Source organism: Anopheles stephensi, chromosome X, assembly GCF_013141755.1.
Source record: "Anopheles stephensi strain Indian chromosome X, UCI_ANSTEP_V1.0, whole genome shotgun sequence".
In the NCBI taxonomy this organism is placed as follows: Eukaryota; Metazoa; Arthropoda; class Insecta; order Diptera; family Culicidae; genus Anopheles; species Anopheles stephensi.
The window spans coordinates 11,217,026-11,241,310 of NC_050201.1; the positions used below are offsets into that span (position 1 = coordinate 11,217,026).

General features: G+C 46.8%; 1 protein-coding gene across 24 annotated transcripts in view; it reads right to left on the reverse strand.

The window, feature by feature from the left end:
- Window positions 1–24,285, reverse strand: part of LOC118507207 (disks large 1 tumor suppressor protein) — a 60,132-nt gene that overhangs the window by 30,492 nt on the left and 5,355 nt on the right. For 12 of the 24 annotated variants that reach the window (XM_036045297.1, XM_036045386.1, XM_036045520.1 and 9 more), the window contains exons 1-4: window positions 13,511–13,553; window positions 13,193–13,324; window positions 11,207–11,328; window positions 6,038–6,187 (exon numbers count right to left, since the gene is read on the reverse strand). In XM_036045297.1, the coding sequence (XP_035901190.1) occupies window positions 6,038–6,187; window positions 11,207–11,328; window positions 13,193–13,324; window positions 13,511–13,538 (432 nt within the window). In that variant the 5' untranslated portion in view covers window positions 13,539–13,553. Of the gene's footprint in view, window positions 1–5,072; window positions 5,091–6,037; window positions 6,188–6,322; window positions 6,590–7,558; window positions 7,642–11,206; window positions 11,329–13,192; window positions 13,325–13,510; window positions 13,554–19,645; window positions 20,439–21,919; window positions 22,086–22,933; window positions 23,177–23,782; window positions 23,931–24,285 lie in introns of those variants that run through there. The other 12 variants (XM_036045345.1, XM_036045334.1, XM_036045323.1 and 9 more) reach the window with 10 other exon arrangements.

A 24,285-nucleotide genomic window follows, 5' to 3' on the forward strand; every position in this document is an offset into this window, starting at 1 on the left:
TCTGATATGCGAGATAGAAAACGTGCATGAAGTATCACATACAGAAGAGATAATGTAGAAACACAGCACACAAAAAAACCTACATTTTGTACAATATCTTGTGTCAATCACTGTGCACACTCCCACACTCGACCTTCACCGTTCAAGTGCGACCTTACGCGCTTATCTGCCCCGTTCGCCTACCGATCTGTCTCTAATGTGCGGTGACTGTGTTCTACTCCACAACCGAACAAGTACGTGGAATGTCGTAGACGCTGGCAGGGCTGTGTCCATCCTGCGTCGTTCACATTCCTAGACGTAGACAACAGGCAAGCGGTTCCAGTTAGCAGGTATGGTGCCGGTATGAATGAATCTCATTGTACGGATTTGATTGATGTGAGCCACGAACCTCGGATACATTAGTGATGAGGTCTCGAGCGTTACAGCGTGCCATCAATACCACCGTGTGCACTAAGTGCACGGACAAGTGCGTGTCCATGGTTGCCGGTGTTATCTTCAACCGGCACCCAGGCAGCAAAATCCGTTGTCCGAAAGAGAAGAAAAGCGGGTGGTATCAATATCTCCAAAATAACCTAAACAAACACCAGCCAGGCTGATTGCAGCCTGGCAGGGTGTTAAATTTCATATCCACTCCCTCCGGCCCAAAAACAGACAGCAGGCCTCATTTTTCAAACCAAGATTCCGCGAATAGATTAATCGTTGGAACATTTCAATTTTATTCCTCTACCAACAGACCGGCCTGTGCCCATCTGCTTTGCGGATCTGTTTTGCAATTCTTCTCAAGTTGGCCGGCTGCTTGATGTTCTCTCTGGGATGCTGTCTATAACTTATAGCAGCGAAAACTTCGACTCAACGCGCAAAGATTTAGCACCATCTCGTGTCTCGCTCACACACTTTGTCTCGTGTGCGAACTTCAAGAACAGTAAACAATCAGACTCGCTGGTCTCTTAGTATAGCGCTCCGACTAAAACCGGGGCCAACTGTTCACTATAATATAATCGTGGCCAAAAAACGATACGGATAGTGTGTGTGTTTTAACGTAGCTATTAAATTGCATGCGAGAGCACCATACGAAAATATAGCAAACAAACTTTAACCAACTGGTAACGCAGAGATGATATACTCGTACGCCCCGATTTGCAGAAAAATGGAGGACCGCCATCGCTGACAGAAGAAGAAAAAAAGATGGAGAACAATCACCGAGAATGTATGATCTCAGCCAACAGTTCATTCTGTCGATTACTGAGATACAATGCGAGCAAAAACCCTAACTATATGGCAGACAACTGAAACACAATTCTGCTTCAAAACCCAAAGCATGCCCATCATACAGTAAACCCGAGAATAAAACCGATTAGAATGAAAACGAACGAAACGGTACAAAAACAAGCCGGACAAAGTTGCTGTACACAGTTAGAAATCATAAGAGAATTATAAACGAACAACTAAGCAACAACAACGAAAAAAACAGAACAATATGGCAGCGGGTAGAGGGGCACAGGATAATGCTATTAAAACACACAAAAGCCCTGAACCTCGTACGTAAAAAAAAAAAACAAAATGGAATGAACGAGATGTGGCGAATACAAAACGAGAATATGAACAACGAAAGAGATTAGCACAAGTGATGAACAACAGTGCAATACTAAACTTCTGCACACTTATCAATCTCGTTAGAGTCGGTGCGCGTGTGAGGGAAAAGGAGAGAGAGAGAGTGAGAGGGAGAGAGCAATATGAAAAAAAAAACACCAACACGAATGAGAAAAGTTTCCATTATGATACATACTAACTCGGGCTTGATGATCCTTTGCTTAGTTTTCCTTTCTCTGTCCATTCCACCTTTTTTTACTCTCCCTCTCTCTCTCTCACTCTATCTCTATCACAGACCTCATGCATCCTCACACTAAACCAGGGCTCGGCAAACTTCTACTCTAGCTCTGCTTTGCTTCCGATTTGCTTTGTGGGGTGAAAAAAATGAATGGAATTGAATTTATCTGTCAAACTTTTTCTTCTGAAAAATTGAAGAAGAACAGAAAACAACAGCAAGTATTGCAAGGATGTATCGAGATAGAATAAAAATTCTATCTCAGGTGTTTTCAGGCATAAATTGAAGACTTGGGCTGGGCGAACGTAACTTCCCAGGTGCAACTGTTTGAAAACTGTGCTGTTGCTGGGAGTGTTCTTAGAACCGGTAGTCAATAATAAGTTATTCGCCGAGTAATAGTATAGGAACAGGGTAGATGGGGCAGAAAAGGGTAAGAGAAGGAATGTTGAATCATGGGTATTGCCAAGCTGGGTCAATAATAACTAATTGAAGTTGGCAATCGGTTTGTACGTGCCTTTCTTTGAACTATGACATTCTGACGTTTGGACCGTTTTATTGCCCACATACAGTGACATTTGTTTGTTGACTGGACGCCCAGAAGATCTATCCAAGGAGATCTCAAAAAAAGTTTCAGAGAGATGTTTCTATCCGCCAGGCTTTAACAGAAAAATTCTTAAGAAGACTTTAACCAAGGAACGCTTTAATGCAACTTCTACGACCAATAGTTAGGTGTCATTTGATTAAACAACTTCCAAGGAAACTATCGAGTGGTCCGAGTTCGAAGAATTTGTTTACAGGAACAAATGATGATACGGTACCTCGACCGATACTGTATCTCCACTAGCCGCCCAGATCGATTCGTTTCATCAGACAAACTTGAGGATGTTCCCGAGAAGGTGCAATCAAAGTTTCAAACTATATTGTTGGCTGGTGTGAATGATAGGAGGTTTGGTAACGTCCAATGGTTTGAAAATACACGGCCCATTGAATAACGTGTTGAAACGAGTGCATAAGTATAAATCGATATTTTGACACGAGACTGACTGGGTGCTTCCCTAGTTAAAGGCCAACTACTCTGAGGATTAAAACATTGTTTAAGTCAAAAGTGTAATTATGCTTATACTAGGTGGGTGATGGAAAACAAGAAGTTTTGACTACCTAGAACCCTAGGGTCTGGAGATGCTTCTGCTTCTTCTTTAGCACTTTAAACTCGAAAGGTCTTGCAGGAATCCCATTTCTGGCTTTCTTGACTTATTTTTACCCGTAGCTGGGTACTTAGTGCCTTATGTAAGAGGAGACTTTCCGGACCCTATGTTCTAACCGCTAACGACTCAGCCTCTAGACCGTTCTTGGAGATTATCAAAGAGAAAACCAAAATGATGATGTCTCCACCATCAGAACTCCTGCTAAACCGGTCATTATACGGTTTGAGGAATCTTCTTCTCGCTCGTCGTGCTACTAACAAAGCTGTGACTGTGTAGAACATTTTGTAGAACAACAGTACTCACATACGCATCTCTAAGGCATAGATTCTAGATAGGGTTTTAAGCCCCATATGTGCAATCAATAAGTCGCATTGCAAATGATGAGTCTGACAAGCTGGACCTGCTCTAGGGATTAGAGTCACCAGGCTCTGGTCTGCCATAAGAATAGCACCGGATGACTCACTGCTTATAATCTTTTTCGGGCCCGACCACAACAACGGAGTTGGAGTCGGAGCTAGTAGACCCAAGCTGAAATGAAGTGATGGCGTTAATGCGCCGGAATATTCAAGTGATAGATGAAAGTCGCAAAACGGGTTGCAGAGCTTGATATGTAAGCAAATAAGCCTGGATCTGAACCCATTGAATGATACCTCTTGGACATATGTTTATCCACCATCCTGCCAAACATTTTAGCATCCTAGGGTGGAAATCCTGAAGACTTTTGTAACACACCAGTCAATATCTGAGGACTACATCACAAGACGTGTTAGAGCTTTCTGCGTTCTGGCTGGAGAATCGTAGCACGTGGCAATATCTTGGTGGCAATGTCTAGGTGGTAGACCTCTGTCAAGGTTGTATTGTACATTGAAAATGGCTTTGATTATTCGTTGTCCTTGGTGAGAGGACTTGTCAAAGTGTACTAAACAGTTCACCTTTCAAAAAGGCACATAACATTCGCTATCAGTAAGTTGAAGAGTTACTAAAACTTGGTTAATGTATTCCGGTCCTACCGAATGTTTCCCTGGAAAACACCAGAATTATCATTAAAAGCAGCATAGTTTTTCACAATCCCCGCTACCATTGCGTCCAACTGCGCCACGCCGTTACGTGTGTGGGGTTTCGAGAAAATGGTTTATATAGTTGATTAGATCGCACAAAATGAGAGCTTGCTGGCGTTGCTGGCCTCAACACTGCCCCTGTGATTGTGTTATTTTTGGGGCGTCTTTTATTGTTATTCACACGCTACACAGCTTAAATTGCTCGTAAAACGTGTAGCACGCCGCCGCCGCGGGTGCATGGTGCGAGCAGGGCGGCAGCGAGGAAGTTGATATGTGTTTGTTTGCTTTCTTGCCTGCTTGCTTTTTGTTTTGCTCAGTAAATCGAAACATTTTTAAACATTGCTTCTTTGGTGGGTTTCCTTTGATGGTCCGTGCAGCTCGCTTCTGCTCGACCGGGCCACCGTGTGGGCTGACTGGCATACCCTGCCCGAAACTTTGATGATGAATTATAAACGTTATGTTTGCCTTTTCACTCTCGCTCTCTCTCTCTCTCTCTCTCTGTCTCTCTTGCTCGTCTGTATCTTTCAACTCGAATTCTAACCCATTCTTTTTGGGCCCGGTTAGTACTGGTCCCAGGCAAACTGTCAGGGAAGAGTAATTTCTTTGAATTATTCCGTTCTTTCTCGACTCGACTTCGAGCGCTACGGGCACTTTTACCTCCCAACAGTTCTTGCGAAAATACTTCACGCTCGTACTTGACCTGAGGCGATGGACGGAAAACCTGTAAAAGCATTGTTTGATATTTCATTCAAACGTTTCGTGACGTTCACGTGACGCTCCAAACCATACTTTGTTGCTAAACATTTCTTCCGAACTAGAGCATACCGTAAAGATGGCTCTCTTTTATCTGTATTTCCAATTTCCCAAAACCAAAATCAACCTCCCGCCCCATTTCGGTTGGTCAGAGAATGCTTTCGATTGCGGTATCACTGTAGCTTTTGCTGGTGTGGTAGAAAAGGATGGTTTAAGGGTGGTTGTACTTACTTGGACAAGCTGGTTATCGTAGGCCAAAAAGAAGGATATGCACTTGGTTTCTTTTTTTTTGTGCTGTTGATAGCTTGACAGCATCAGGATATGTTGGTCGAACAAAGTAAATCAAACCACAGACGGACGCAAACAGAAAACACACAAGAAACACTAGTTTGTTTAAATTGTGGCAAACATGGATCCATGCAGTTTACTACAGGCAGGTATCGGCTACGCTAAAGCTAAGGGTGTTGCTGAGGATGAGCTGTCACCATGTTTACAACACTTTGTAGATCGAGATATAACAAACAACAAGAAGAGGTAAGTTGCTTCCATAGGATATTACATCAAAATCGCTTATTGTTTTCAACATGGAGATACTTGTTGTATGTCCTGAGAAGCCAGAAGGGATATTCCTTACCATATAAAACAAAAAAAATGACTGTATGTATAGTGTGTGTGTGTGTGTTTTTGTGAGAAATTATATTTTACTTCTATATGGTTCTCTGCTCTGCAAGAATAACGGCTAATTCAAAATTCATTTCAGTATGAATGTTCATTACGTAGACATTAAATTCGAGTGAACTTTGACATGAAGTAATTTTGACATTTCTGTACCACTGGATTTACTAACAGGAGACTGGAGCTCAAAAATATACCTCACTGGGCGCACAATTTGGAAGAAAAAAAAAAACAAAACGAAACTCAAATACTACGCAATTCTACATATGCAACGCTGGCCTACAGCAAAAACAAACGGAAAACCAGTTTGACAGTTAAAACTAAGTCGCCATTCGTAGGAGCGTAACGAATAAAAAAAACATGAAAATGATCTACGCAGGAATCTTTGAACAAGAATCTCTAAATCCTTGCTTAACACAGCCCAAAAGCACACAAGAAACACAGGGTGGCATGCACACACACATACATACACACACACGCACAACGGAAGCGAGAGGAAAGATGGCGATCTAACGACTCACTTTGGTTGTCGTCAGCCGGGGCGACGGTAACTCAATGATGGGTTGCTTATCAACCTCCTGCTGGAGCTGAAGCTGTGGCGGTGACTGCTGCTGCTGCTGCTGCTGCAACTGTTGCTGCTGCTCCTGTTCCTGTTGCTTGATGCGGTTTGCCTGTTTGGGGGAAAAAAAAGGAACCAAGCTTAGTACGCTGAAGTTTTACCAAAGGTTATGGTCCTCTCTTGTAGGAATTTCGATTGGATGCGATCTCCTCCATTATCGCTTGGGCGTAGATATGGGCTTACGTACACTCACTCTCGATTTGGCGGCATGGTGCGGTAGCGGGATTGAGTCCGTACACACGGTGTAACGATCACTCGGTTTGTCTGTACGACGTCGGGGCGACACGTACGACGATATACGATGCCGCGAATGGCGAACGATCGACACCCAATCGATCATGATTCGCAAAGGAACTACTGGCTAAGTAATCAACACTACTGACATAACGCCTAGCAAGGCACGAGAACTTTGGCACCACTCAACTGACCGTTGGACATTACCAAGAATGTCTGGCTGGAGGTAAATTGATAGAGAGATTGAGAATGGTTGATAGCTAGTGTCCGGATGTTAAGAACTCTGATTATCTTGAGGTATGTGGCTGTTTAGGCCGGAGAGATCTCAGGTGCACCAGAGCTCCAAAATTCTAATCTCCAAAATACACTTCACATTACTTTTCTGGAAACCGACTGCCCTAGCGCTGGAGCTGTGACTACCACACACTGCCTAGCACACTCACTAATATTCTACACAAAGATCACCCACAAGGGGTAAAACACACACACCTTCCAACAATCTTCACGGACATTAGGCGGCCAACTGATGCGACCTTTCAACCTTCCATTCCTTCACGGACAGTATAATTTCATTCTTTATCACATTCTTTTTCTCCCCCCATCCCTGCAATCCGACGACACCACGTGGAAACGTCAACCCACTTAGGAGATAGAGAGATATAGAGCGTAGGCAAACATGCACGACAGCGGAAACCAACATCGGCAAACATTATGGGATTAATAAAATAAAAATAAAACCTAGCCTTGACAGGGAAGGGAGCGAACTTATGAGGCACACTTTGGCTGTAAATCGCCTGTTAGTCCTGAACACCGCTTCCCTACACCTCTACGACGTATCACGCAGTGTTTGAGTTCTTGGTTTCACAACACACGGCACAAGGTACACTGCGATTCCCACGCCATTAGGACATTAAGTTTGATACGGCTGTTTATCTCTCTCTCTCTCGCTCTCTGGATAGATAAGATGACTACTCTCCTCTACCGACAACTATGTTTGCGCGCACGTGTAACACGTCTCACACGTCTCCTGATATCGATCAGGCAACAGTAACCTAACCAGGTGTAATAGGTGATCGCCACCTAGCACCGGAACCAATTAGCAACCACTGACGAACGTCGAACTAACAATAGTATCAGACACAAAAACAAAGTAAACAGCGGGAAAAAAAAAGAATTAAAACAACAGTACAACAAAATACAAATCCGACTACACACACGCGTCCGCGGTCCAAAACAAATCAATCTCAACTAGTCCCGTGTCCCGCCCAGAGTGGCGCGGAGAGTCACAAACCTTGTTGGCGTCCACCAGGGGGCGCATCAACAGTGTTGTGTCCCGGGGACGCTACGACACCAGGAGCCAGGAGGAGGGGGAGGGGGCAGAATCGAAATGGAAGGGACCACTGGGGATGGTGGAGGAGAGTGTAAAACTCGTGTATGATGATACCCCGGTACAGTAAGGTGGTAGGCAAGAAGAAGAAGCCACAACAACAACAGCAACCAGCTACCAAAAACTCGATCCTCGAGAGATAGAAAAGCGAAGCCGTCAAGAGAAAGAGCGTACACATCGGGCAGACTTTTTTTTTTGGCGTCCGAAATTAAGTTACGGTATACTAAAACGCACCCAAAACCTTCCACGGGAGTGATGTGAGCGTGAGGTTACAGGAACGGTGCGCTCGGGAGGATTTTTTCTTGGGAGAAAGAAATGCTGGCATGGTGAAGTAGTAGACAGAGATTGAAATCAACACGACACGTTGCGCGGTTCAGAGCGAGAGAGTGTCTGAGATCCGTAAACCTTTTCACTGACAGCATTGACCGAAGCCGCGGCGAAAAGATGGCGACCGCTAGCCAGAAGAAGAGCTCTTGGGTGTCATCGAGTCGGATGCCACACTATTATTCTGCTTCTCTTAATATAAACCTACCGCCATCGCTACACGCTATACCCTATGCACGAGGATTGATACGGTACGATCGGTAACCCCCGGGGGCCCTCTACACCGGTGTGGTCGTCCATCTTGCAAGCGGTACGGAGGTGCGAGCGTGTTCTACGGAGGAGATGTGTATTTACGATCCTCGGCCGATAGGCAGGCAGCATGAAAGCAATCGGGCAGCCGCATGTGTTAGCCAAATGTGCTCATATTTCACACCGAATTGCACAAAACGATTCACTACTCACCGTTGTGCGCACCGGGAGCATGTGCCAAAAAAGGATGGATGTGCAAAGGGGTTCATCATAAAATGCCTCCTACAGTGCTACATGGCATTTAGTAGCGTGCGTTTCTGGCCGTGCTAAAGGTGCTTGAACGTATAATATGACCGTGTGTGCACCACACCATCAGGCAGAAGATCCTCTCGTTGGATTCAGGGATCGGCAAGCTAAACGATCGAGTATACTAAATTCTGATTTTTATCTCATTAGCTAATAGGTACATAGTTCAAGGTTTTTTTGTGTTTGGGCTGTTTAGTTGATTGGTGTTGTTGGTGGATACGGCCCCTTTGAAGGCCCTAAGTGGATTGGAAGTCAGGCAGGCCTCTACTTGACTTCCTGTCCTCGTATCTACCGCAGCCGATATTTGATCAAACGTATAGGAGAACGGTTCCGGTCAGGATTCGAAAAACGCGTCCTTTCTTGCTTTCAAACTTCTTCTTCTTCTTCCTTGACACTACAACCTCGAGAGGTCTCGGCTTGCCATTTCTGGCTTTCTGTTACTTCTTTTTACCCGTAGTAAAGTAGTCAGCTCCACGTACGGGGAGGCGTTCTGGATGGGATTTGAATACCGGTCCTGCCGGGTGAAGACCGGCGCCACTGTCGGCTCGGCCACCGGACCGCCTCACTCGGCTTTCAAACTGCACCACTATACTACACGGTTCCATGCTTCTCCCTAGATTAGCGAGAACTAGCGAGAAAACAACAATTTGCCTAGCTCAATCATTCAATTAAAACCATTCCAATTTACAACCGAGCGCATAACAAATCGATGCAACAGTGCAGCGATTGCAGACACTAGTACGGTAATTGGTTTAATTTGCATTGATAGACAGCGGCCGTGCCGTACCTGTGCAACTCTTCCCACTCAGCGCACAATCACGAATAATTTACGTTTGATCAATCCGATCGTTTGAATAAATCCAATTCTATGAAAGATAGCAGTGCGGTTGAACATTTGGCAAGGGAAGCTATCGTTGCTGTAATAAGCTTGTAATTATTGCGAGAATTTGGAAACATTTTGCAAATTGTTTCTGCCGAAAATGTAACAACTTCTTGCTAAGAAGCTCTCCGTCCAACCGATACTGGTTGCAAAATAAAGCGTTACTGGAGTTACGTAATTTTCCGAAGAAGCCAATTTTATTGCTATCGATTCCTACCATATTGGGACCGATAAAAATGTGCTTTTAATGTTTCGAAAATTCGTTAAAATATTGAAATTCAGCACTACGTTAACTTTTTTGTTTGGCAAATATCTATCAATTCGAATGCGTGCTGTTGTTCTCAACCACGATTGATTGATGGGAAGACAAAAGTAAACGGATAATTAGATATTTGCCTTTTTTAACATTACTATTATTTTGTGGAAAAATTTGTGAAGAAACAATTATTTTTTTTTTTTATTTTATTAATTCCACAAATTGTAAATCATTCCAAAAAAACATAACAAATCTGGATTGTGGTAAAGCAAATAATAATAGAAATAAGGGGTTAAAGACACTCCTTTAGGTACCTTTAGTACCTACCTAGTAGCTCCTTTAGTACCTAACTAGGTTAGTAGCTAAAAGTGAGTGCTCATGAGAGGAGGGGGAGCGGGAAGAGGTCTTTATTCAGACTCAATTCTATAAAAACACACTCTCTTAAAACTATAAAAAATATCCAGATTTTTTTTTAGGAAGATTGTTATTTAAAAGTATATTTTTTTGGCATATTTTAAAGCGATTTTTCGATTTGAGATTCAACGAAGGAATCGTTGTACTAACATCTTTGCCCAATTTGTAGTAAATGAAAACTCAAAATGTTACTAAAGTCGTTTCGTTTAAAAATTGACAATCATAACCACAATTTTAGGATTTTTAAAAATTTGGAGTTTAAATTCTATTATCCGTTTCTGGTAAAATCGGCATTTGGCAAACAATTTATTACCACATGAACATAGGGCAATCTTGTGAGATAGAATCTTACTTCAGCTGATACAACAACAAAAATCTCCATCTGTAATAACCGGTTTAGAGGACTTGCCGACCCCTGCCTAGCAGTAGTAGCGTGATTTATGTTGTAGTAAACCCGCCAAAGCAAACCCGTAGAGTGCAACGCTTCTTACCGGTGGTGCAGAATTGTTTACCGATAGGAAGGAAACCCAAAAATATCCCACCAAATCATAAGGAACTGCAGGCGTAGCTGTTCCTGCGTTCCGTTCGAGGAATGGGGCATGCACACAAGACAGACATATGAGCTTGTTATTAATTTGAAGTCGTAAAAACAGCTTCAATAATGTACCGGTAAGACCTACCCCCAACTAACCATCTCCGTCACCCCCCGGTTGCTATCTCAAGCAACGGCTAGAACGGTGGACCATTGCTGTGCCCAAATGCCCAAAGGCATTTCGTCGGCATACCATCACAGCGTACCTGATGATGCTGTGTTACGTTCTAATTTTAAAACAATTGCTTCTGCTTGCTCGGTGTGCAACTTGCGTGCTGATTAAAACTCACCCAGAGCGAGTGAGAGAATCTTTCGGTGAATATGTGTATCGGCCCTAGCGTAGTTTGAACACTATAACTAAGGAGAAACAATATCCCTGGTACGATTTCACGTGTAAGGATTCCGACGTCCTTGCCCACACATACTTACTTCGTTCGTCTTGATGGCATTGTCCTGTTCCCATTTGCTAGCAATCAGCAGTGTTTCTGCGGTCTTCTGCTGTATGGTTTTCGATTCGTCCAGTAGCGTCAGCTCGTAAAACTCTTGTATATCTGTGTGGGATGGGAGAGAGAGAGAGAGAACAAAAACACGGTACAGAAAGCGCATGTAATGTTGGTGTATGGAAGCCAAACAAATAAGAAAGTCTCAGAAACAACCAATGAAACGATTAAGTTAGATGATGATTCGTTATGATATCTGACGGCAGAAATATAAAATCAACTACCCTGCCTCCACAGTCGACAGCCGAACTAGTAGTCGACTACATCATCTCAGACAAAACGGCGTCCATTTGACCTTCCTCTTGTGGTGCTCGACTCTGGTTTTTTTGCGACCGAGGGCCCAGGAAGTATTGTTTCGATCCTCAGCATGGATGTCGGTGCGGAACGAACATCAACAACATGGCGAAACCCCTGTTCCTAGAAAGTTTTGCACCAGGCGGGCCGGCCGGCAGTCTTACAATACAAGTCGATCCAACCCCGTCACTTGCCGTCGGGGGTGGGGGGGGGCACGAGTTATTGGGAAATGTAATAGGATTGGAGGCAAAAGTTCCAATCATGACATTCAGCAGCGTTCAGCCACCAAGACTTTACGCATCTCAAAACAGCTCTCGTCAGAGACTCCATTGTCCCCGATGATGCTGGATGCATTGAAGGTTTCTTCTTCACTATTTTATTGTTGTTGTTGTTGCTGTTGCGAAATGTAGGACACGTGCAATCCTCCCCATCCAGCTCCTCCTTCGTTCCGGTTTCCGTTCCGCGGAAAATGGTTGAAGAAATCGATCGCAGGCATCAGTAACCTCAACAGCAAACGGAAGAAAAGAAGATCCCCCGGCTGGTGGCGGGTGTCTTCACTGTACTGTCTCCCTAGCCGGGCGATCTTCTCCACGGCAGGTTCTCGCCAGATGGCCAGGTTTTCATGATTCCAAAACAGTAAAAAAAAACATGGAGAAAGGAAAATGGCGAAAGCCCATGACAATCGATGCGCTAATGGCAAACGAGAAAAAGACCAGCAATCAGGCAAGTTCTTTTGCATCTCATTTCACTGGCTAAATGAGAAAGATTGAACAAGCCGTTTGGCAGCGTAACGAAACTGCCAAGTCACATAGAGAGAGAGAGAGAGATACACACACACATTTTTCGCACACGATAAGGCACGGGAAGCAGCTTGCGACGGCACTGTGTGTGTGTGTGTTTGCTATTAGCTGAGCTGAAATGTCGAAGAAATTGGAGCAACATTCCGGGGTTTATTTTTAATGACGCAAATGAAACCTCGGGCCGTAAGGTAAGGCGCGCCCGTGGGAGGAGGACATTCGGGCGAAACATTGGATGATGGCTCGAAGTTCTAAACCAACCTACACAGTCACACAACAGTACAGTTTACCCAATTTCCGTCCCCCCAAACGGGGAAGCGGTGGCCTCGATTGCTTGACCAACCGATGTGGCACGGCACGACATGTGGTCCAGAGGCACAGTAGAGTCCTTCCACTTCTTCCGGGTAGCCTACCATTAGCCCAGACCCTACCGAGGCGCTGCTGGACCGATGTCAGCTCCGGTGGTAGTCGTCGTCGTGGTAGGGCGATTTTGATAGCGAAACGTCGTAACGGTGTGTGTGTGTGTGTGTGTGTGTGTGTGTGTATGTGATGCAACCTTCATTGAACGGCAGCAGTTGCGCTTGCACCAGCTTCATCTTGCTAATTGTGAGCTATTTATAGCTCGATTGTTATATCTGCGAACTGCCGTACACCTACAGCCGAAGCGAACAGCCAGGTTTTGGCGTCCATTATGGCGGCCGTGTGCTTACGCCACACGGTTGGATTGGAAATGAAGCGCGATTTCGCGTCCCTAGCGTGTGTGTGTGTGTGTCCTCTTCATATGAGTTCTATTTCGTAACCAAGATATGGAAGGCTACACTTACCGAGCAGTGCCTGGAAAAGGCGCGATTTGAATATCCGGATGACACGTTCGATGGCGCTGCGTAGGGCGCGGTCCTGCGGTGACGATAGACGGGAATGGTAGTCCTCCAGCAGCTCGAGCGCCCGGTGTGCCTCTGCGGAAGAAAAAAGTTGAGCCGTGAGTGAAAGATAAGCGGAATCCGATTCACTAACATTAGCCCTGTTCTCGTGATCGTGATATTCAGAGATATGGGGGCCGAGACAATAAAACCACACTGACACGCTTAAAAACACTCAACACACAAATAACTAAACACTCAATTAACACGCAGAAATTGTACCTCCTGCCAACCGGGTAACACCTGTCATAACTCATATCGTTTAATGTGCCGGGAGTTCTATTTTCGGGTAACGGACACCCTATACTAATACCGTCATCATGGCCTCGGACTCGCCGAACCACTAGCCGTCTCCTTACACTGCTCAAGGCCGGCTAAAGTGAGCCTGTTGGTGTGTGTGTGTTTTTATTAAAGTTCACTTTTCTACTACACAACACCTAAAAAAAGTTTGGTTAGGACACGCACTAGATTCCAGTGTGTGTGTGTGTGTGTGTTCTTTACACAATATCTCGTAGCACGTACGTAATGACGTTTTTTTGTTGTTGCTCTTCTCTTCTTCAAGGGTTTTCGGTTGCGTGAGGTGCGGCCATTTTTATGGACCCGTATCTCATCTACTTTTTTGTTAATGCTGGTCATGTTCTTGTGCTTGCTCAGTTAAATAATTTCCCGGTCCCTTTTGCGTGGTGGGTTTTGGGTGTTTGGGCAGGGTGGAACCTACGATTTGCGTACCAAAAATAGCACACGGTAACATGGCGATGGCGGTGTAAATGGGACGTTGGCTGGGACAAGTGTTTTCCCGCCGGACAAGGTGAAGTTATTGCACGATAGCGATACAGGCTAGAACGGCTTTGACACCGGTCGAAAGTTAACCTCACGTCATTCGAGGATTGGATGACCAAGCGTCGCGTACGAAAATGCGGTCAGTTCGATTCGGGAGGACCACAGCCAGAGCATTGCCAGCAACAACCAGAGCGCAAGCAGAAAACTGCATGATACAACGGACAGGCGAGCGTTATTTTTAAACGTTAGCCAAGTTGAAGGTTTTGGTGCGATACCCTCGCACGCTCCGTACGTCGTCTGGCGGGTTTAGACGAGCAGCAGCACGTACGTCTGGTACAAGCGTCTGCTAGTCGAGGACGCTCGGCGCTAGTCACTTTCCTTTTGGTTTCTAGTTTATGCTCGTTGTGTTTGCTCGGTCCCTTCAGAAAAGGGAAAAAGGGCAGAAAACTTTCGGCATGAAAAGCAACACGTAGCGTGACAAAAACTAGGACAACCCCAGCTATTCTGCGGTGAACAGGTAACAGGACCCTTTCCAAACCCCGTAAATGAAGTAAACGAGGGTCGTAGACGTAACCGGCAGAGTCGTAAAAAACATCCGTTCCCCAAAAACATCCACCGGCAGGTAGTGGATATCGATCGGGGGTGGTCTCTGTCACTCGCTTCTTCCGGTCTCGCTTCTTCTGTACGCCCCCTCCTGAATGGTCGCACCATCGTAACATCTGGAATCAACAAATCATCTCATCTCGGAACCTCCTACAACATCCCGCCATCTTGCGCTGTGGTTGGTCAAAGTGGCGTGTTGCTTTGACAGTTCGACCTAGATGGTAGAAACCTGGATCGGGGAATCTGTCATTTGCTCCATCCACCACCACCACCACCTTCGTGTGGGAATAGGGTGTTTGAGATACTCTCGGTGGGATCGATAACATGCCATGCTGCTGGAATTAACCTTGTCGGAAGTATGGTCTAGTTGCGACCAACTTAAAATTAGAATCATTTGCCCGGACATACCTCCCCCGCAATCCGTTTCCAGTGAATCTAATATCGGCGTACCGTCCAGATGCAACAGCTCTAGCTCAATTGAGATTGGGCCAGAGACCGTACCTACCGTAACTGTAACAAAGCCAAGATAAAGCTCTGACAGCGTGGAATATGTGTGTGTGTAAGGAAGCGTGATTGAACGGTTCAGAACTTTCTACGCAAGCATTACGCTACATGCATCAGCCTTCCCTTCCCCACCCCCCGGATCTAGCGTTCCAGTATTCGGGTGAGCTGACGGGTCTGTCCCGGGTGGTTTGCCCTGGTTGAGACTCGATGAAACGTGACAACTTTTTAGCTTGCCAACTTTTCAAGCACACTCCACCATGCCCGGTGTAGAGTGGCACGCTCCAACGTAGCCGCGTGTCCTGATAGATCTACAATCGATGTCGTTGATTGCTGGCAGCGCGACCACCGTCGGGATGGGCATCCTGTGAAGCAGCCGCCGGATCTTCAGTGTCAACTAACGTTCGCTTTCTCTTTGCTGTCATCATCATCATCATGAACGGGGCTACAAGATACAAAGCGTGCTAGAGCGTGCCATAGTTCCACCGTCCATTATTGTACCCGATCGATGCATATTAAAGGCGTGTGTGGGTGGGTGTGTTTTTTCATCCCCATCGATAGAGTTTCCACTTTGCCACCTCGTTCCAACGTCCAGCAGTACAACCAGCGTCCAGTAGTAGTTTCCCATTGGTGTTGTTTGTTCCTCGCCGAGGCAAATGTGTCCGTTACCCATAACGGTTCTCCGGCGCAGCACTTGGCAGTGCACCGAAGTGCTTTATGAAGCAGCGTGGCTCAATGATAAAGTGAAAAGTTTTCCCAGCAAACAACAACAAAAAAGCCCCACACTTCAACCGGACTCTGGTGCGTTCGTCTTCTGCTGCTGCTTCTACGCGCCATAAAAATCGTCTATGCAGAATGTTACGCCGTTTGAAGTACGGCACCGCGTCGAACGACCGAGTGACGTCCCTTGATATGCTGGTCCGATGAATGGATGCCACTCATACGCATCCCCGTGCACATCAAACAGATTTGCATACTGTGTATGTATGTGTCTGGAGAACAATCCTAGAACAAGCTCACTTTCAGACACCTGTACCCGTGTTCACAGGTAAGGTCCGCAAAGTTGGTCCTGTGCGTTCCCCCGTTGCAAATCCTATCTGTGCTGTCCAAAGCACACCAGCTGGAACTGTTTGCATCGTACCGCTAACAATGCGCTGCTGTCCCGTTGATGGCAAAGAAAAAGGATACGAATTAGAGGTGTGTTTCTCTTGTTGCTTTTGGTTGGTGACTAAATAAAACTATCCAACTTTTGCTTCCGGTAACTCGCTACAGCTACACGATTGTTTGGACAGCATCGGTGACGGTTTCGAGATGTCAAACATTGTAAGGCGGGTCGTAAGGATAAGGATTTTCTGTGCTGTATGTACCACTCTGTTCGAATCCCCATTTTGTACGCAGTTTGCAATACGACGATACGGTGTTCTAAAGGGTAGCGGTGTACGTAAAGCCTAAGTAAACATGGGATATCTTTGTAAACTGCTGACACCCTGCTAAGTAGTTGTGTAGCACTAAACATTGGACGTCAGTGGTGACAACAATCCGGTGACTTGATTTCGCCCCGGCAGAGAACCTGGAATCCAATTTGTCATGTTTCAATTCGGTGCAGGTAGGTGGTACGCCCAATCTGCATATCTCATCGTAGCCAGGGTATGATACCGCACCGTAGAGACTCGTCGTTAATATGTGATGGCTCGGGAAAGGTAGTGCTTATCATTGGCCTTCCATATAGCAAGAGCTCATCATTATGGATGCAATATTTATTCATTCTTATGTAATGGTGACTAAGGCGGACCGGCGGCCGAGGCGATAACGGCGCAGATCTTCACACGGCAGGACTAGGTTTCAAATCCCATCCAGATCTCTTCTCCGTACTAGTGATGGGAATAACCACTCAGTAGCGTGAATTAAATCAGAGTGAATGAGTTATAATAGCGAGCAACATCTTATACTTACTCTTTAAGAGTTTATTCTTGAATAATGATTTAACCCTCCATGCCGACTAGCCACTCACTCACTGCGTTTAAACTCACTCATGAGTTAAATATCTCATTGGTGATTTAACTCTCCGTGCCGACTAACCACTCACTCACCTCGTTTTTACTCACTCACCTCGTTTTTACTCACTAGAGAGTTAAATATCGTATTGAAGGTGAGTGAGTTAAAACGAGGTGATTGAGTGGCTAGTCGGCACGGAGAGTTAAATCAAAGGTGAGTTGAAATAACTCTTCGTGATGATTTGAACCATCTAATTCATTGCTAAGATTTAAGTCATTCACTCATTCTGATTCAGTTTCAGCACATCACTACTCCGTACGTAGGGCTGACTCCTTTTACTACGAGTAAAAGGAAGTCACAGAAAGTCCGAAATGGCAGACCGAGACCCCTCTTCAAGGCTTTAATTTAATGCCAAAGAAGCAGAAGAAGGAGAACGTAATGGGTAGAGCTCTTTATCTATTATCCCAGAGTTCCAGAGTTCCGAAGCTCCGAAGTAGGCATTGTCCTAGTATTGCATACCCACTATGCCTAGACGCGAATCTGAACGCATTGCAGAACATCCCTAAAAAACCGGAAACGCTTCGGTATTGCGCACCTACCGGTTACTTATCCATACCACGTTTATAATCTCACCAATTTTGCAAAAGTAGACAACTCTTGGCGTTATATTGTACTGCCTACCAACAGATCCCCACAGATCGAAGCATAGGATACGTGTGTGTGTGGTGGGGGATATCTTTTTTTTTCTTCTTCCGTCATCCAAATTAGGTCATAGCCGAGCGAAGGCGAAGGTCGGAATGTAAAGGCGAGAAGCACCCCGCTAGCATCAAGCTGTTGGGCAGGAAACATTGACCATGGACCAGGAAAAGGACCGGACGCCATTAGTAGCTGCTGGTGGGTGCTTTGGATCTCACACACGCGTTCTGTCTCGGCAGACGAACGTCCAGGCAGGCCTTTTGTGTGTGTGTATAGTGCAATCATCATCTTCCGCCATTTTCCCTACCACCACGTGGGCTCGTGGTGCTTTCCAGTACAACCTTCTCGGTTCCTGCGATTCTAACAGCAATCTGTGTATAATTTGTACACAGTCTCTTTCGCTTACCCCCGTTGGTGTCCTCTTTGTCTTCCGTAAGCGAAAATTCTTGATACGGAGGAAACGAATGGAGAGAGAGAGGGAGTGAGAGAGAAAGAAAGGCACAAGTTGGAAACCCTTTCAGCTCCACGACATCGAAGCCATTGAGCCCAGCTCACTAGGTTGATGGTAATTATATAACAGTAGCGGTTCAGGATTAACTAACACTCCACACACGGACTACCGTGAGTACCCGTTTGCACAATGTTTATCTGTCTGGCATGTCTCGGCGTGTGTGTGTGTATTTGTTTGTTGGAGCTAGTGTATGTTTGTAAGCCAGCTTACTGAGCTTGTGTAGCACCGGGAAGACAGATTTTGCCCCATTGCAACAAAATGGATTTCAACCTTCCCCGGCCCATCCGCCATTAAGGTTGGCACAGGAAGCCATTGGCATCAGGTGTACCGGTGTCGATTTCTGAACTGTGTTTAAAAACTCTCCCTCCATTCCGGGGCGGGGGCGAGTTTGTGAACCTAGAATCAATGATACCGGGAGTTGCAAAATGCAGTCCATGGGTGGAACAAGTTTTCCAACTAGTTTCCATAGCACACACACACACACACACGGGAAAAAAACCCCGTTGGGGTAATAAATATACACCGTGCCACACCGGGTCCACACACAGGATATAATATTCAACTCTCAGAAATATCGGAGTCGGAGTCCCCGAGGAAACCCTGGCAACTCTCCACAACCCAGACATCGCGCGACCCCCGGGGGGAGGGGGGGGGACATTTTCCCGAACTCCGGAGGCGTATGGTACTGTGGTTGCGGTTGTACTGGTCCAGGATGCTGCATAATTAAATTTCTGATCTTTTTCCAATGAATACTCCCCCCCCCCCCCCCCGTTTCCGAGCCGAAGCCTCAACCACTCTGCATGGCACTAAAGGATGTTCGAGGTAAAAACACAAATACACGAGCCGCTTGATTTTATTTCCATATCAGATGTAATCTAATTTTGTTCCTCAGTTTCCCATACACACTTCATACCGCCATATGGTCCTGAATTGCTGGAACCCTCAAAACTAACTGCCGGGAGTTGGGGCGTGCGGTGAGACATAGGCTAGCGTATATAGGCCGCGCGCCAGATACATTGACAACTCCGTTTGGGTTGCAGTTGCGGACGGACGAACAACAACAACAAAACTGCAATAAGCGCCCAGGATACGGAAATGGGAACAAAAGGATATCATATTATCAGGCCGCCAATTCCACCTTCAGGCTGCTCTGTAAATCTAGCTCTCCGGAACCGAACAAGCCTCGACAGGTTAATACGTGAAAAACAATTTCAATAAACAACACACACACACAAATCGAGCCTAGAATTGGTCGCTCTAGCTATACGTACCTTGCTTTTTCACCGGCATTCTGATGATGGTCGGTCTCGGTTTGACAGTTGACGGCCGTGTATGGTGCGTGAAGTTGAGGTTGAGCGACGGTCTCCTGGTCCTCCCTGCTGCTGCTGCTTCTTCGCTATCTCGTGTGGTTTGTTTGCGTACTGTTGCGAGGATCTCGAGCCCACGTATCTATGTGTATTTGTTTTTGTTTCTTCCAGGAACACACACACACGCACCGCAGAGTATGGTTAGCTGTTTGTTGCTTCTCGTTTTGGAGTCACTGAGGTTGTTGTCTCCCGCCCGACTTCCTCGGTCTAGTGTAATTAAATATGTTCGCCTTATTACCCTTTATGGAAATGGATTTTACACCACCTTTCACCACTTCTTCGCGTTTCCGTTTGTTTTGTCTTTTTTTTTTTTGTTCGGCTTGCTGTTTTTACGCCAGTTTTAACCTGGCGATTATCACACGGAAACGCTTCGCGCAGGGCGGATGTGTTCGGGGGCAAAGATTATCATGGAGTTTGAACGACCCAAAACCCAAACAACAACAAAAACCGGGGTCTGGGATATACGGACCACTCTTTAACTGTGTTCGTTCACACACGCACACGCGAGCTCACACACAGTATGTTAGGGATTCACTGTTCGAGGCGTTTGACGACACTTGACGGAGCCACCGGGTCGTGGTCACTCATTTGCACGCAGCGAAAAAAAAACGGTCCATCACCACTGCAGAGAGTCGCGTCCGGTTTTGGTCGGAGGTCTCGTCTAACGCGCGACACCTACACCAGCTAAGCAAACGTCCTAGAATGAGACGATCCAGAGGTAGATTAGCAAGCGAACCTTAACAATTGGACGATTCTTGAGGCGCGTGAGAGGGAATCCTTAGCGTCCGTAATCAAACACCGACGTCCGACAGCAACCAGTTGAGCTTGTGATGTAGTTCAGATTCGTCAAAGCTTCTCCGAAAAAAAAAAAAAACCCCAGATCGCTGGTCCGAAGGTTGGGATTCCGTACTTCCGTCTAGTTGCGCCAGGACTCGCTCACACACAGAGTGACACTTAGAGTCGATTAAAGAACAATCGCCCACGAACACGCACTGGTGCTGAATGGGCTAGCCGTTGCTGCACCAGGCCGCTCACACCAGGACGCGGGATTCATTGGCACAAAGCGCAAACAACAAGAAGCACGGGGAACTGCACACAAGAGTGCAGTGCAGCGAGTCGGACGACTGCACTCACTCTCATCGGCCGCACCGTGCTCTATGGCTAGCTCTCCCAGGCTCAACAGGCCCTACTGCATCTGGTGCTGCTGCTGCTGCTGCTGCTGCAACTACTACTATCACTGGTTCTCTCAGTAGCAGCAACAGCCAACACACCGAGCCCAAACCGGGATTTGGACGCGTAGCCACGACAGGGGAACGACGAGTTCCCGGCTAGTTCTCACGCAACTCCCATCACCTGCACCTTTCGCCACCGACGGACGGACTATTTCGCCCATTTTTTCCCCCAATGGAGAGATGTGTTCAAGCAAATAGAAAAATCCGGACAAAACCCTTTTCCTCGAACTTTTAACTCATCTCCCTACACACACACACACAGAGAAGCAAGCAAAAAAATGGCCGCACAGGTAGCAGTCCGTATCTAACATCCCCGAAATCTCGTTATAGCTCGCTGCCGGGTTTAATTGATGCACTGGCAGTGGGTTGTTTGTTCGCTTTTTCCCGGATAGGGATCCTACCGAGTGGCCAGCAGGCTTATCAAGTTACCCGGAATTGGAGCACCGAAATGTTCCCACTGTCCCGCCGTCAAACTACACTTGTAATACTTCCCGCGAGCCCGGCGTGTTGATTGATCGTTTCCCAAACTTGGTCCAACTAAAACCCCTCGCCACAAACACCGCGGGGTCACTAGGTGGGGAAGCTGCATACAGGTCGTGAACCGGGCGGGCCTGCTGCGTGTGCGATGTGTGGCTTCTTTGTGTGGCCCGCCAACGGTTCGGATCGTTTTGAACGCGAATTTGCCCCAGCTTCGATTGATTGCGATTGGAGGAGTGGCGTGTTTGCTACAGCTACAGCTTCACTGTACGCTCCAGCTAATGTAAACACACACGCCGCAAGGCACTTTCTTCGCCGCGATCGAAGCAGCGTAATGAACTTGGGTGGCTTTTGTGCAGCAACAGAACAAGAACCTTGGAAAAATGTCCGAACCATGCTGTGTGACTTGTGTGAAGTTTCAACTCTGGGACTGTTTTGACAGGTAGAGTCAGATTATTAGAGTTCTTACCGATAACGGAGATACTTGGGACCAACGTCCAGTCCAAGTGCAGAGTTCCAGGATTTACACTCACAGCGAGCTCACCAAATCCTTAAGACTACGTATTTGTGTTGCTTGAATCCCACCGAACGCACACCGGACCGGTCGAGACGGTTGCTCTATCGCGAAATATTGATTTTTAGGTAAACTTCTCTCCCTCATTGCTGGAGCGCACCGCTAAAAGCTTGGCTAATCATATCCAATAACCTTCACCCTCCTTGTACCGCTTCCAAACGGCAGGAGTTGGTGTAGAGGAGGTCCTCCACGAAAAAGAAAACCCCGGCGCGAACTGCTGAGCAATGGCCTTCCACAGCCCGTAATGGTGGCGTTGCACTTTTACTGCAGCTTTGTGTAGGTTCATATTTTGTTGCGCTTGGGAACATCCATTCACCCACCACCCATCACCACCCCAGAACGATAACTGATCTGACACCCCCGAAGAAGCCACGATTCCCGACCACCGTGCCGCCGCTGGACGAGTTACTGCTGACTGGTCGCTGACAGTTTTTTTGTTGGCGTTGCTCAACACAAACAAACGGTCGCGATTGCACTTGGTGGGTATATGGGGTGTTTGGTGTGTTTAAGTTTAATAATACATCAACAGCACGCAGTACCGTCTAGTGGGCCCGGGTATGGCATTACGGCAGGTAACCACAGGACCACAACCTCCCCCCACCCCGTTTCAGATGGTATGCGAGAGATCTGATGGACATCCACGCACTGCGCCAATAATGTCTGCTGCTGGTGGAATCACTTGAACCGGAGCGGTTTAAAGCCGGACCCTTACCCCGCTCCCTCAGCTTTCCTCACCAACTGCTTTGCCAACAAAAAGTCAATCCTTTCTCCACTTCTGCTTCGGTGTCTTCGGCCTTTAAGACGTCAGCAATGTGTCTCGAGGCGTCTCGTCACTGATATACACACAGAACGGCGATCGATCTAAAGGGGACGCGGCGAAGGATACAGCGGGGTACTAAAAATACTTACACTCTCGCCTCCCATACTCCCTCTCTCTCTCTCACTCTCTCTTCTGCCGCCAGTTCCCCCTTCCCAGTTGACGCTTCAACGGTCGAATATAAATATAAACACACATATCTATATTCTATTTCAAACTGTGCTGTGCGGTTTTGCCCGTGGTCTGTCCCGCTGTGTGTGGCGGCTTTTCGGGCCAGGTTTTGGGGAGTGCGCTAATATACACTGCCCCTACTGCGTGACCCGGCCTACCGAGCGTATGTAGGCGGAGGTACGGCGCGGAGAACGCTGCCAGCCTAAGGAAGAAATCGATTTCGAGTGTTTTCTTTTGCGTTAGCGCTCCCGCAACGATTCGCTCGATTTGGAGCATTGCAAGTGGTCGAGCGTGTGTACGGTCTGGGAGAAGAAAAAAACCACTTAGCCGTCCGGCAAAATTGGAACACGCATCTCCAATTCCAACAATCGGGAGGTGTTGGAAGCTCTCCGAACGAACTGGACGTTTGTTCCCCGGTGCAACGTGGATTTGGACAACACCACCAGGGGAACTTCACTCTTGGTGGAATATTGTTTGGTCCTCACAGTATCACCCACAATCAACCAATAGGAGTTTTAGAGTCCTTTTCGGAGTTTTTCGACAGGCCCTGCTGGTTTCTAACGTTTCTTGGAGATCGTTGAAGGGCTAACGCTACTCTCCGGCTATCATTGCACCAATGTTTGGTTTCAACGCCCCAAAAACGGTATCACGAAGATTTCGGAGGACGTTAACAGGCACGAGGAACTAGCACACACACACACTTACACCAACACACATAGTAAACGTATACACACACACACACAAGCCAATTTTTTGTTGTCTTCCTTTACCTCGAGTCTGTCGAGTTACGGTAGACCCCTAAAGTTCCGCGTGTATGGGCAAAGTCGTACGGGAGTGTTGGTTCGGTTGCTAAGACCCAACTAAATAATAATCGTCGCGGTGGCCCGTCGAGCGCGCACACCACGGTAACGGGATCCGTGCGGATGTGCGGGAATCCTTACGAGCGTCAGGGTTGCCTAGGAGTGTGTATTGCGCCACGCCAAGGATACGGCCCCACGTGGGAAAGCAAGAGCGAGGGAGCGAGAGAGAGAGAGTGCGCGCGCGAGCGAGAGAGAGAGAGAGAATGTGGGAGAGAGAGAGAATGCACGCGTGGGAAAGAGCAAACTGCAGCTCGCTCTAACTGACTCGTCGAGTGTTAGGAGCTACAAACTAGCACGAGGTGATTGCTTGCGTGGAAACGCGATTGTCACAGGGAAAGCGATGGCCCTAAAAGCAGGCATATGGGTGGGTGTTTGTACACCGGGCATGCAAGGGGGGGGGGGGGTGGAAGATG